Raw genomic sequence first — 14,831 nt, forward strand, 5'->3', positions numbered from 1 at the left:
AAATTAAATTCATATATGATTAATAATTTATAAATTATAATATTAAGATTATATATATATAATTTAAAAAAAAATCAGAGTGTACATACGTCCCATTAATGTGGCACCGTCACTACTTCTGGATGGAAAAATATCTGCTAGGAGTTATCTCCACATACCTGTGGATGCTCCTAACTCGTATAGGATTGCTTCCGGTGTAAGGATACCCGTGAGAAACAAAAAAAAAAGTTTTTTCCATATATATCATTGAAATCAAACTTATCACATTTATGTGCTAAATTTGCTGCATCTTATTGGTTAGATCATATGTCAGATTGATTAATATTTATTTTCCTTCTATAAATTTCCAGAATTTAAGAATAAAGATGATATATAGATGGAGGGTTTCTATTCCCAAAAGGGTTCTCAAGTCTGACTCAACAAACCCACTAGTTAATGTGAAGGAACCACCATCTAACAATAGGGTACAGTACCCTTGACTCATTTTACAGTACAACTTTCACTTCATAATAATTAAACAACACATTTGTGCCTAAGGCAAAGGTGTAGAGAGCTTGCAATTACAACGATATACATAAACTAGAGAGAAGCACATGGTCCATGTAAAAAAGCTAATAGCTGATGAACCTAAAGAAATACTTCAACCCTTTAAGTTGCTATCGCTTTGGCCTTTCTACTGAATTTCGTATTGGTTAGTAATGAAAGGTTACACCATAGTACACCATATCAACCACCACAAGTAGTATGGTGTGCAAACAATCTCTGTGAGTTTTTTAAGGGTGTCCTCTATCTTGTTTGGAACATTCTTTAATTTAATTCCGTTTGGTTTTTGCTTTTATTTTTTATTTAAAATACGAGATAACAATGTCTATACTAACAATATATAAGTTTTATACACTGTAATTGCATCATTCATATTTGACTACTCAAAAAAATGTAATACAAATAAGTTATAAATAATGTATTAACTGTGTAGAATCTTTACATTGATAGTAAATAGATATTATACTCTTAAAATATAAAATTATTGAAGTAATTTGAAGTATTATGTTTGTATTTTAACTAGAAAAAATAAGAACAAATTGTTTTATTATAGAGATTATCTATCCATCGAAAAGAATACAAAATAAAAATCAATGAATAATATACAATAAAAATCAATGAATAAGTAAATAATGTTTGATTATCTATACTATATTAATTTTAATAATATTAATCTTGTAGACTAATATATAAAATTGAAATATCTTTTTGTGTCCAACTTACAACATATTATCTTATCTCCAACTTGTAGTGTTCGACTTTTTCTTTCCCAATTTACCACAACATGTATTATTATTTTTGATAAATGAAACTGATATGATAATTATTATCCACTAAATCTTATAGCATCTCAAAATTTGTTTGCTAATAATAAGAGAATTATCATATTTTTTAATATTTTTATTCTATAAAGGTAAATAAAAATACTTTTATCTGTTTGAAGTAGTTAGTTAATTCTATAGTTGTTTCTAGATGTCAGTTTTAGTAGTTATATGTAAATGCTTACTATAAATAGCATATGTATTGTATTAATTGAAAAGAGTTGGGAGCTCAAGTAAGTTTTAGTGAGAAGAGCGTAATCAACTTTCTCTATAATTATCTCCTTCTTCTTCGTGTGTGTGAGTTTTAGTGAGGAGAGCATAATCAACTTTCTCTCCAACAAATTGATATCAAGAGCTCAAGTGAGATCCAGGGCCTTCACTCATTTACCATTTCTCTTCTTCTTTCTTTCTTAATTTAATGGGGCATTAAAGCACAAGCTTCCCAACTAGCTTACATTTTCTTTATGGCAAGAATTGGAATAAGTGGAGCATTCAAATGAGGGCAATCATGGGGTTCCAAGAGATTGTAGAAATTGTTGAAAATGGATACCCACAATTTGATGCATAATCCACAAAACCGCGGAGATTGATGTACAAAGAGAATAAGAGGAAGGACTACAAAGTCATGTGTCTTCTTCATCAGTGTGTTGATGAGGCACACTTTGAGAAGATTGCAGCAACACAATCATCACAAGAGGCATGGCAGATCTTGGAAAAGTGCAACAAATGGCAGAACAATTGAAGAAGGTTAGACTCCAAACCATGAGACACCAATATGAGTTGATGCAAATGGAGTTGAATGAAAGAGTTGCTCAATTCTTCAATTGGGTCATCTATCACACAAATCAGATGAATGCATGTGGTGAGGCAATTGTTGATTAGACAAATATTGAGAAGATCTTGAGAACTTTGACCCTAAACATTGATCACATAGTTGTAGCTATTGAGGAATCAAAGAAACTTGAAGAGCTGAAGCTGGAAGATCTTCAATGTTCCCTCGAGGCTCGTGAGCAAAGACTCACGGAGAGGTCCACAGAAAAAGTCAATCAAGTTTTGCAGGCTCAAACTTACAAGAACGGAAGGTACCATGGCAAGAGTGGAGACAGAAACAGAGGTAGGGGAGACTACAAAGGCAAGAGCACAAGCCTTGGATATCAAGATCAAGAAAGATGTAATCAAGATCAGCCCACAAGATTCACAAAAGGAGGAGGCATTAGTGCTTGGAGAGGTGGAAAGAAGAAGGTAAATAGAAAACGAATCAAGTGTTTCAACTGCAATAAAGTTGGGCATTTTTCTACTGAATGTCAAGCTCTGCCAAGACAACTTGATTTTCACAAAAAACAACACCATGATGAGGCACATATGGTAAAAGAAGAGAATGGTCATATGGATGATGAGGCACCAATTCTGTTGACGGTGACAACAAGTCAAGGGAACAATAATAAAGAAATATGGTATGTTGATTCAGGTTGCTCTAATCACATGACATGCCATAGAGATTGGCTTGTTAACTTTGACTCTAGCAAGAAAAGCAAAGTGAGATTTGCTGACAACATAATGATTCAGGCTGAAGGAATTGGAGATGTTGTGATCAAGAGAAGGGATGGCAAGAATAATGGTCTCTAAGGTACTCTTTGTGCCTAATATGAGTCACAACTTGAGTAACCTTGGGAAATTACTAGAGAAGGGTTTTTCAGTGAACATGTAGAATGATTAGCTTGGGGTCTTTGACTCAACAAATAGGAAAATTATGAGAGCCCCCCTTACACAAAATAGAACCTTTTAGGTGAACCTTAATACAATTGAATCTAATGCCTTAACACTGAAATCCTGATTGATGATGTGTGGTTATGGCACATGACACTTGGTCATCTCAATTTCAAAGACCTTAGTCTCATGAAGACTAAAGAAGTGGTTCATGGTCTGCCTCCAATTCAAGTGCCTAAGAAGATCTGTGACATCTGCTTGATCAACAAACAACCCAGATCCTCATTCAGCAAATTCACTACATCAAGAGCCAATAACTTACTGCACATTGTATACTCTGATGTATGTGGTCCATTTGAAGTGCCTTCACTAGGTGGAAACAAGTATTTTGTCACATTTGTGGATGATATTAGCAGGAAGATTTGGATCTACTTAATTAAAGTCAAGAGTGATGTGTTCAGCATCTTCAAATCATTCAAGTGTATGGTTGAAAAACAAGCAAAGAAGTCAATCAAGATTTTGAGGATAGATGAAGAAGGTGAGTTCACTTATAAAGAACTTGAGTTCTTTTGCATTAAGAATGGAATAATACATGAGGTCACTTCACCTTATACCCCTCAACATAATGGACTTGATGAGAGGAGGAATAGAACTATTTTTAATATAGTTAGGAGCATTCTAAAGACAAGAAGCTTACCATATGGCTTATGGGGTGAGACTGCAACTACAGCAACTCATGTGTTGAATCATTGTCCAACCAAGAAGTTGGAGTCTAAAGTGCTTGTAGAAGTCTGGTCATGGATGAAACCTTCATTCAAACACTTTGGATTCTTTGGGTCAGTATGCTACAAACACATTCCTGGCCAAAGAAGAAATAAATCAAATGATAAGAGTGAGCTTATGATCTTTGTTAAATATCACTCCACTGGATCTTATAAGCTACTCAATCCTAAGACTTATCAAGTCATGTTCAGCAGGGATGTGCACTTCATTGAGTCAAGTACTTGGAAAGAAGAGCAAACAAGTAGAACAAATCCAAATTCTATTGGAATATAATCCAAGTGAACTCACCACTGAATCTCTAGGCTCAAGTGAAGTTGAGCCTCTATTAGAGGCTGCAACTAATACATTAGAGTCAAGCAGACCCACTAGAATGAGAAACCTACCTGCTAAGTTGAGAGACTGCCAAATATCACCAGATGATGTGATAACAGATGAAGGAGAGTTAGTTTAGTATATTGCACTATTCACATATACTAAACGAATTATAGTTGATGAAGTTGTGAGCAACAAGGTATGGAAGGAAGCTATGCAAGAGTAATTGAGGTCTATCACTAAAAACAAGACTTAGGAATTAGTGTAACTTCCAGATGATCAAACACCTATTGCTATAAGATGGGTATTCAAGAAAAAACTGAAGTCAGATGGATCCATTGCCAAGCACAAAGCAAGGCTTGTGGAAAAAAGGTTTATGAAGATGGAAGGAGTGAATTTTTCTGAGGTATTTTCTCATGTTGTAAGGTTGGAAACAATTAGATTGATAGTGGCTCTAGCAACCAAAAACAACTGGGAATTGTGGCTGCTTGATGTGAAATATGTCTTCCTTAATGGACCTCTTGAGGATAAAGTCTATGTAAAATAGCCCCCAGGATTTGTGATCAGAAGTAGTGAGGACAAAGTGTATAGGCTGAGGAAGGCTCTGTATGGCCTAAGGTAAACTCCCATAGCATAGAATAGAAGAATTGATGCATTCTTCCTAAATTCAAGATTAAGAAAGTGTGATGTGGAGCATGGTGTCTATATGAAGACTACAAACAGCAGCAACATCCTCATCATTCGCCTATATGTTAATGATCTTCTAATAGTAATTCAGATGGAGTTGAGATGGTGAAGGAGAGTTTGAAATTAGAGTTTGAAATGTCTGATTTAGGAGGTTGTCATACTTGCTTGGCATAGAGTTCAAACAAGTTGATGGAGGGATCTTTATGCACCAAAAGAAATATACACAAGATGTGCTAAATAAGTTCCATATGGTCAATCGCAATTATGCAAAAACACCATCAGAACCAAATTTAAAGCTGGATAAAGGTGATCATGAGCTTGTAGTGGATAGCACTCCATTTAGACAAATTGTTGGTTGCTTGAGATTTATCTGTCACACAAGACCATAAATCTCATTCAGTGTTGGATTGGTAAGTAGATTTATGAGCACTCCAAAGAAACCACACATTGTGGCAGCTAAGAGGATCCTAAGGTATCTAAGTGGTACATTGGATTTTGGAGTGTTGTTCTTCAATAAAACGGAAAAGTGCATACTGCAACTCATTGCATATTCCCACTCAGACTTGGGAGAGGATTTTCTTGAGAGGAAAAACATCATGGGCTATGTCTTCCTGCTATGTGGATCTCCAATCTCATGGTGCTCAAAGAAATAAGAAATCATGGCCTTGTCTACTTGTGAAGTTGGGTATGTTTCAGCTTGCCATGCTGCTTGTCAAGCTTTGTGGATGAGCTCACTACTTGAAGAAATGAAGGTGGGTTTGAAGTTAGTGTAGAGCTCTCATTTGATAATAAGTCAGCCATTAATCTTTCAAAGAACCCAGTGGCACATGGAAGAAGCAAACACATAGAGAGGAAGTATCACTTCCTTAGAGATCAAGTTGGAAAAGGCAAAATATGCTTGAAGTATTGCAAGACAGATTTGCAAATTGATAATATAATGACTAAGTCATTAAGAGTTGATAGATTTAAGATTTGAGAAGGTTATTAAATGTTGTATGTTTGGAATAAGCTTTAGAATTAATGGGGTGTTAGAAATAGTTAGTTAATTCTATAGCTATTTCTAGAAGTTAGTTTTAGTAGTTATGTAAATGCTTACTATAAATAGCATATATGCATTGTATTAGTTGAAAAATAATGAGAATCTTTGCCTAATCTTTTAATACCTTTATCACATAAACACTTCATCATCCTTCTCTTATTTCTATGCAATTATCTCCTTCTTCGTGTGTGAGTTTCAGTGAGGAGAGTATAATCAACTTTCTCTCCAACATTATCAGTTTTAATAAGTTAAATGGTTTATTTAATGTTTAATAGGCTTTCACATCCATATAAATATGGATCATTTTGTCTTATGTGTTTGTAACTTTTTTGTGGTGTGGACAAAAACAATTGTTAGAGGTCACCCTCTCTAAGTAAAGTCATTATATGCGGACATATTGAAATAATTCTAGTAAAAAAACTACCTCTTTAAATGTATTCATGCAATGTCGTTTGTAATTTTTTAAATAATTTCGAAAAAACAATTTTTAAAAAATTATAACCCATTAAAGTATTTTTTTTAAGAATAATATCTAAGTGGTGCTACAGGAAAGAACATTAACAAAAATAGTACATTCGTTACTTAAAAAATTGAAAGTTATGCCACTAAATAAAAATACCCCCTAGAAAAAGATATCTAAGCGCATTCATTATTTATTGGATAACTTTCAAATTTTTTATGTGACAAAATTACATGAAAAATTAGTCGGTGTAATATAGCTTTATCCTATTTTCTCCTTATGAAAAATTTATATTCACATCTAACATCATATTATCTCTACAATTAAAGTTGTCATTTTCACTCATAATAAATTTATATATTCTTTCTTTTTCTACATTTTTTATTCTATATATCTTCATATTAATCTATAAAATTAATTTTATTAAATTAAAGAATGACAGTTGATAGTCACACCCACGTTTGTCAAAACTCAAAAGTATAGTAGAGAATAGTACATATGTGTAGAATGTAATATATACATCTATCTTATGAATAATGAATCCAAAATTTGACTTCATCATTTATTTTTTTGGTATTATCAATTTATTCACTTTTTTGGTTAAGAAATTATTCAATTTTGAGTTCATCACTGTCTCTCCTAACAAGTGTTGTTCATAAGAATCGAACCCTCCACCTTAAAGATCCGGTGAGGTCTTATATTACTAGAACAATGTTTTGTTGATACCTAATTATTTATTTAGAAAGACAATTCAAAGCTATAAAAAATCGATTTTTGTAAAAAAAAAAACAGTTATCTATTTGTATTTGCACACCCGTATATCGGTTGAATAAATATATTGAATCGATACTCTGGTATGATTTTATTGGCACATGATTTAATTATTGAACTGCAATAAATATATCACCATTTTTATTGTGTCATAATTTACCGAGGTTAGTTTGTATATAATTTACCGAGATTAGTTTGCTTATAAAATGATAGATATAACATTTTTTGGTTTAGCGTTGTTTCTTAAATAATAATTTTTTATTGATATGGATAGTACATTTATTGTGCAAGCCCTTATTTATACAGACACACGTTATTGTATTCGTACATCATTAAAACCAATAATTAAATTGTATGTCAATAATTATATTAACATTAATTAAAAAACTAATAAATAATATAATAAATATTGTTATTTAAAATATTTCTTAAAAAAAATGTGTGACATGTTTAGAACTATAAATAAAAGTAATAGTTGTATTTTTATTCTTCACAATAGTATTTTGATAAAAAGTAAGCTAATTTTAAAAAAATTATTTGAAATGAAAACTTGCCAATTTGATTAGTATTGTTTAAATAAAAACTAGTTGGTATAATCAATTTTGACTGTTATGTGTATGACCGACATAGCTGTTATACAATATCACTATAGGAGTCAATTCACCATTTTTCTGATTGTAGTGAATGTTATGGTACTAACAATGATTTCAAGTATCTTGTTTAGATATACCCATAGTTGGTTTTTTTTAGAAATGTTGTGTCATCCAAGTTATGCTCAAATGTATTAGAGCCATTTTTTTATTAGACATATTAAAGTAATTTAATTCATTTAATGTTTATGAATACAAATATAATGTCTTAAAAACTATTGTGTAGATCCTAAGGTCTTATTTCTAACTTAATTACATTTGTTAAATGTTATGTTTAAAATATACACTTATCTCTTCTATAGAGGTAGTTAGTATAATATTTGTATATAAATTAAGGGTAATTTATGTATGTGTAAAAATGGGAGGGTGATATACGTAATTTTACTAATATTTAAGAGAGATACGTGTAATTTAATTTAAGAAAAATTATGGATAATCATGTCTCTTTATGAAAGTTGGAGGATTCAATTGTAAACAATTATAAATAAGGTATTATTTATAATTATGAAAGAGCATGAACTTCTTATAAATAATGTATTATGATCCTCAATCGTAAACAACACAAAACAACACAAACAATTATATTCTCTTCATCCTATTAAAGGATAAACTAAGATAAACATTGATATACAATTGGAAAACTAAAAAACCTACATATTCCATTATGGGCATGCATCTGAATACAAGATTAAGAACAAATAAATTCAATCATCATATATACTTTTGTGAATAGTTATGGCAAGTATCCACTCTCTATCCCTTCTTGATGAGTTGACATAAATAAGATTAGACTATATATAATAGTGTAAGTAAATTCTCACACCATTTTCCAACATAGTTCAATTCCTGAGTTCAATGATAGGAGAAAGTAACTTGATAAAATGTGAGTTCAATCTATATAATTTTCCACATTTAACTCCAAATTAATTATTCACCTTCATCTTTTCTTTCACTTTTAAAAAATTGTCAATTTGAAACATCAAACTATAAACATCCTCAAATGAACTTAAGCAACACTAGTTAGTCCGATTTTGATTTGTAAATCAAAATGTCATTTACTCAAACCAACCTAACTTAGTTTTATTAGTTTGGTCCACCTCTATCCTCTACCCAACCTGGCTTACATATTCTTATATACACACAATTTTACTCAAATTTTGAGACTATTTCAAAGATTGGTATAAATTAAAAGTTTTGTTTATGATAAAGTTAAGAAGATAAAATCATAAGTGTATATCAGGAAAACTAATATTCTATTTTTATATACATTAAATACATTATTTCCCAATAATTGTTTTCCACATTTAGCCAAAATTCATAAATAACTATTATTATTTTTCCTCCCTTTCTTTATTTGTTTTGACATCACAAGTAATTCCTTTCAAAACCCAAAAGCTGAAAATGGTCTCTGCATATATGGAAAGATGCTAGTTCTGGTTTCTGGCTTGTGTTGTTTTCTGCTCCACTTACTACTGCAAAGGACCTGATTCAGATGCAATGAGATAAAGAGACGTTGAGGTAGTGATCATCATCATGAATAGAGTTTGTTTATCTTTGTGCTTTTGAGAGGGACTACTGAGTCTGTGTTACTGTCATTAACCCTCAAAACAGTGGCACTGAAAAACATGCTACTGCTTCTGCTTTTTATTCACATTTATATACTCACCAGAATAGCAGCACTCTAAAAGCAACAAGGACTATATCTGATTCCCTTTCTCTCTCTCTATCACTTTTGTTTCTGCATTCATTTCCTTTTAGAAACCCTTTTTTTCTTCTTCTCTTTCTTAATTGAGTTAGAACATCCACACTAGTAACTAGTTGTTGTTAGAGCTTCACAACAACTGTGCAATCCATTTTTTCTTACTAATGTTTTTATACATTCTAATAATTTAACCAAATCAAGTTAAAATTATCTTCAATGGTGCAACTCTATGTTCGTTTTTAAATGGATCCCATAAACCTATCTCACATTTATCTTCTTCACCTTTATTTTATTTTATTTAATATTGATTTCTTCTTTCTCTTCTAATAATTTTTTTCATTTTTAATGTTGTCTCAACTAAAAAACAGTGCATATTTTGTTCCCCCTTATGAAATGAACACAAAAATGGTTTTCTCTAATAGTGAAGTTGGAAGAAGAACATTCTTATTTCCCTTAAATAAGAACAAAGAGAGAGAAATAATTACGAATAAGGAGAGAAAGCATAAAAATATAAATGTTTTGTTAAGAATGTAATAGATCATGAAAATCAAATAAGAATAAAAATGATATTTATTATTGTGGGAAAAGAACATATGTTGTTCTTATTTCATGGGAAATTATAATTAATTATAAAATGTGAGAGACAAGTAAGAATTAAAATTATGGCTACTCCTAAATTATTAATTTATTGGAATATTTAAAACATTAATTTTATTCAGATGATATCATATTATAATATACTACAGTAACATTTAATCATATTCACATGAGGCATAATATATCATACAAGTGTCATTTTTGTCAGTATAGTTCTTTAATGCTGTTAAAATACTAGTCTTCTCCGGTTTCTGCCCTACATCACCAACAAAAATCTACACATAGTCCAAACAGAAAATCCAAAACAACCAAAACTACAGGTAGGAGTGTATTCAGTGTTGTTTTGTGCCCACCAATTCTGCTGCATATTTGTATTATATCATTTGCATTTTATATGATATTATTTAAATCTCACTCAATCAAAAGTTTAAATTTATACAAAAACTTCTACTTTGATGTTAAGTTAATTTTTTGTCTCACCTTAGTGATCTAATTTTTTCAACTCGCTTTATTCCTTCAGGATAATTTTCCTTTGCACCATTGGTTCTAACAGTAATTTTTACTTCACCCCATTATATTATTCCCTGAAACTAATAAGAAAATGTTTATCTCTCTCCTTGATCAACGTGAATATTATAACAGTGTTACTGTTAGATAAAAACTATCATTACGACCAACAGACCAAATGAAAATAAATTTGAGTAACCAATGTGAGAAAAATCAATGGAATAAAGTGAAACAAATAACTAACTAAAGTATAGAATGCAATTTTGCTTTAAATATAATTTTGATAGAGTATCAAATCCAATCTTCCCACTTTTTTCCTTTTCTAACTCATTCATCGCAATGCACGAAAGAAGAACCTAACTGAAATAGTAGTACTATATACACACGACATCATTACACCAAGTATGATTGTAATATTAATATAACTAGAAGGAAGCAATGTTTAACCATCTACCTGCAAATTAAATACAATCCTTTTATATCAAAGTCTGCATTTATAATAAATTTAATTAACAAATAACACTGCACAAACTGCAATTTACATGAATAACAACACTCTTTTCTTTTTTTGTGGTTTACCTCACTATTAGTCCCTCTTACATAATCAACAGCACGCACTTCCTTGGTATAGCATCAATTCACAAAGATATTAATTAGGGTAGAAAAAAGAAGAAGGAATAATCAACCCATAAACATGGATCAAAAATATTGAAAGACTATATAGAGGAAGCTATGATCTCTAAGACATAGTTACCAGATTCTTTCCTTAACCTTTTATACTGTATTATTTGTCATACCAGGTACCAGTATATCCAAATAAACCGTGTAACTATGATCTAAGAGTTAGTGGTTTTGGCATGTTGTTTTTCATTACCATTCTTCTCTATATTGCCACCTTCTTCACTCGATGCTTGAAAATGTTGCTTGCACGAATAACAAGTTATCTGAAGCATAGTTGAGTTGATTTGTTTGATTGCATGTTGTTTCAAACCATAAGCTTTGTTAAGTTCACCTTGTGCTTGTTGTCGAATCCTCTTTGCATTTTCAAACTCAAGCTCAGCCAGTTCAATCTGTGTCTTTGCTTGCTTCCTTGCTTCCTCAGCATAAGCCTTCTCCGCCATTGCTATCTTCAACTCCTCACGTGCTTGCTCACGTAAATGACCCTCACCCTCGATGCTGTTGTTTGATTGAGTACTTTTGTCACTTATATCAGATGATCCAATGGATAGTTGCAATCCATTGCCACATATGTTCTTAGGTGATGATAAAGATATTGGAACAGCAACCACATGATGATCAATTGTGGAGAGTTTAAGATCCAAATTTGGGTGAATGAGTTTATTGTTGTTGCTGTTGTTGTTCTTGGATGAAGTTTCAGCATTAGTAGCAACAATAGTAGTAGTAGTTGTAGTAGGGTTCAAGAATGTGTGTTTTTCTTGTGTTGCTTTTACAACAAGATGGTTCTTTGGTATGACTAGAGAGGGTGGCCATGGAGCTGTGCTAAAATTTGTTTCACTTGAAGGGCTTGGGCTCGATGCGGTTCGAGACAAGCATGGTGCTTGTAATGTCTGTGGTTCTTGCCTTATCTTCCCCAAGGTGCAAGCATCTTGGTGCTCAATGAAACTCTCCACCCTATACAAAAGTTAAAATCATTCAAAAGGGCAATCAATAACTTATTTTAAAAGAAGAAAAAGTAGAAGTACTCGTTCAAAACCAGTAGAAACTAACTAATCACCCTTAAAACAAAGGGTGATGAATGACGTGGTTATGAAGATGAATATTAATAATGTAGAGTTAGAGGAAAGAAAGGAGACAAAGAAAAAGTGGTTGTAAAAGGTGCTTGGAAAAGGTATATATCCACTGGTTTTCAAATGGTGGGAAGATGTTTCAGTTCCACTAAATAAAAAAGTAGACAAAAGAAGTCAAGAACGCATGTCACGTTTTGAGATTTGTACTATAAGCTTGTCATTCAAGAAATATATTGTTAATACATGATTAATAGAATAGATCATAACAAAGATATAGGAAGAGGTACTATTCTAGTTCAAGGTGTCGATGGACTAAAGAAACCTGAACTTTGGGAACCGTATTTTCCAAACTGTCAACAACAGTTTTCGTTAAAAAATTCTCATGATGAAGGTTCCATCAGTCAAATATTAAACTATTATATAACTTTTTGAATTCTGCTTTTGTTTTCCCCCATTGATTATAGTATTTCAATCCAAAAACATATTAACCTTTTATTAAAGTCAAAAGCAAAGTAAAACAAAAGATGGGATGGTAGATGCTAAAATTTTGCCTTTTGCTAAATTGATGATAAAGATGGGATAGTAGAAGCTAGAAATTCTTTAACACATAAAATAGAGAGGAAAAACGATATTAAAAGTTGATATAGATCTGTCTAGCTATCTTCTTATTTTAGTCATTTTATGAATATGAATCATAATTAAGATGGTAATATAGTAAACAAAAGCAGGAGTAGAGATTAATACTGAAAAATAGTGTATTCAATACATTGAAAATTGTATTTTTACATACCAACTTTTATTCTTTGTTTTCAGAAAACCAGTTAATAAAATAGATGTAGTGTGAGTGTGAGTATACCTTGAAAAAACGCGGCCACAATCACAAGAGTGGCCTCTAGTGCCACACGTTTTGACGTGTGCTTTGAAATCAGATTGCACTGCGTACCCTTTGGAGCATCTTTCACAAACCCATTGCTTATGAGTACTATGTTTCCTCCTGAAATGTTTTTTGATCCCAACAAGATCACCAAGGGCATGACAAGGGTCATGGTGCAAGCAAGAAGGTTCAGGGCACACAAATACTCTCTTTCTCACCACCGGAGTCTCCCTCTTCAACAGCTTCCACGGCACCTTGTGGCGGCGCCGGTGCATCTGAAGATTTTGGTCCCTCTGGAATCCTTGGTTGCAGATCTCACATACATAACGATCTGATTCCAGCAATGTTTTTGGTGATAGGGACACCACTTCTGCATCTGGATCTGACCCCAACAACACAATAAATAATAATAAAACTCAATTAATATTTAGCATCATAGTATATATATATATATATATATATATATATATCCAAGTATTCAATTCAAATAAACAATTAAGATAATAGATATATAGACCCATCCACCATTCAAAACTGAGAAGCAAAAAAAAGCAAATTAATTTGGATTAGAATCAAATATGATGTGAATACAACTCTGGAATGAATCATGCACCTGGTGTTCCTGCAGGCCTTCTCTTCCTTGTATTAGAAGCAGAAATACCATTCTCACCACATGAAAATGGGTCTGAAGAGGGAGGTGACAAGCTATTATTAGCTAATAACATAGGGATTCTATAGCTTGTGAAGTGTTTGATATATATGTAAGTATGATAAGAACTTAAGAAGCAAAGCACTCAAAATCTATATATGTTTATGATATATAGAAATAAGTAAAGGAGAAGATCTTGAGTGAGTAGGGGAATAGAATATAAGAGGGTGTGGAAGAGAATAAAAGTTACAGAGAAAGAAATTGTGCTTGAAACGTGGAAAAGAACACTGTATAGATGAAGGCTAAAAGGTGTAGCTATGAGAAGGATGAAGAAGAGGAGAAGGACATAGTGATAGGGGAACAAAAGAAAAGCTCTTTCTTCCTTTCGGTTACTTCAGCTTTCTTTTAGCTAGAATTGCTTTTAAACTTTCAGCTTTTCCAAACACCTTTCTATATATCTATCTTTCTCTTTCTCTCTCTCTGGGTTGCTCTCTTCTCTTCCTTCCAACCCTCATCTTCAAACAGCTATTGTCTCTTCAACCCTCTCTCCTTGTTCACTTAATAGACTTTCAAAAAGAGTGAGACCCAATCAGAAACCTCCAAACTTGATCCCACCCCAAGGGCTCCAGAAGAAAAAACATCCCCACAAGGAAACAAAACCCTCTCATAATTTCATTCACATAGTAAATATTTTGCATTTGCATGCATAAATACAGGCCAAACCCCCCAAATACACACGTAATCTTCCTATTTTTGTCACACTCTCTCTTCCTCTAACATAGTGACCTTCCTATCTCTCTCTTACAAGTTAGGACGATTAGGGGAATAACCTTACTTGCATCTACTGTTCTAAATTATCATTTGGGTGATGATTATTGTAATTACAATCACTGCATTATTATAAAACGGATTGAGAACTTTGTTTTTTGAATTATTTTGTGATTAAAAAAATATTTTAAATTCGATATAGTTTGATGTGGT

At 32.1% G+C, this 14,831-nt stretch overlaps 2 protein-coding genes across 3 annotated transcripts; one reads left to right on the forward strand and one right to left on the reverse strand.

Annotated features, from left to right (window-relative positions):
* Positions 1-2,063: 2,063 nt before the first annotated feature.
* Positions 2,064-2,990, forward strand: LOC109339635. The gene is made up of 2 exons (XM_019577102.1): positions 2,064-2,226; positions 2,305-2,990. The coding sequence occupies exons 1-2, from the start codon at positions 2,064-2,066 to the stop codon at positions 2,988-2,990; spliced, it is 849 nt and encodes a 282-aa protein (XP_019432647.1).
* An 8,050-nt stretch (positions 2,991-11,040) lies between these two features.
* On the reverse strand, positions 11,041-14,620 carry LOC109339634 (protein indeterminate-domain 16-like). 2 transcript variants are annotated; one of them, XR_002106688.1, is made up of 4 exons: positions 13,815-14,620; positions 13,184-13,583; positions 11,341-12,211; positions 11,041-11,196 (listed from the first exon to the last, which is right to left on the reverse strand). XR_002106688.1 is itself a non-coding variant. In XM_019577101.1 (3 exons), the coding sequence occupies exons 1-3, from the start codon at positions 13,924-13,926 to the stop codon at positions 11,416-11,418; spliced, it is 1,308 nt and encodes a 435-aa protein (XP_019432646.1). In that variant the 5' UTR covers positions 13,927-14,620; the 3' UTR covers positions 11,041-11,415. The 2 variants fall into 2 exon arrangements, 1 of the variants encoding a protein (XP_019432646.1); XM_019577101.1 differs by having other exon boundaries at positions 11,041-12,211.
* Positions 14,621-14,831: the final 211 nt, after the last annotated feature.

This window comes from Lupinus angustifolius, unplaced genomic scaffold (genome assembly GCF_001865875.1).
Source record: "Lupinus angustifolius cultivar Tanjil unplaced genomic scaffold, LupAngTanjil_v1.0 Scaffold_85_76, whole genome shotgun sequence".
NCBI classification, from domain to species: domain Eukaryota; kingdom Viridiplantae; phylum Streptophyta; class Magnoliopsida; order Fabales; family Fabaceae; genus Lupinus; species Lupinus angustifolius.

What these genes read in the sequence shown, in the direction of transcription:
- LOC109339635 (XM_019577102.1), top strand. Translation starts at nt 2,064, where the DNA reads ATGGCAGATCTTGGAAAAGTGCAACAAATGGCAGAACAATTGAAGAAG. An exon ending in AAATCAGATGAATGCATGTG is followed by an intron (nt 2,227 to 2,304) that starts GTGAGGCAATTG and finishes ACATAGTTGTAG; the next exon opens with CTATTGAGGAATCAAAGAAA.
- LOC109339634 (XM_019577101.1), bottom strand. Translation starts at nt 13,926, where the DNA reads ATGTTATTAGCTAATAATAGCTTGTCACCTCCCTCTTCAGACCCATTT. An exon ending in AAGGCCTGCAGGAACACCAG is followed by an intron (nt 13,584 to 13,814) that starts GTGCATGATTCA and finishes TGTTGGGGTCAG; the next exon opens with ATCCAGATGCAGAAGTGGTG. An exon ending in TGTGGCCGCGTTTTTTCAAG is followed by an intron (nt 12,212 to 13,183) that starts GTATACTCACAC and finishes ACTTTTGTATAG; the next exon opens with GGTGGAGAGTTTCATTGAGC.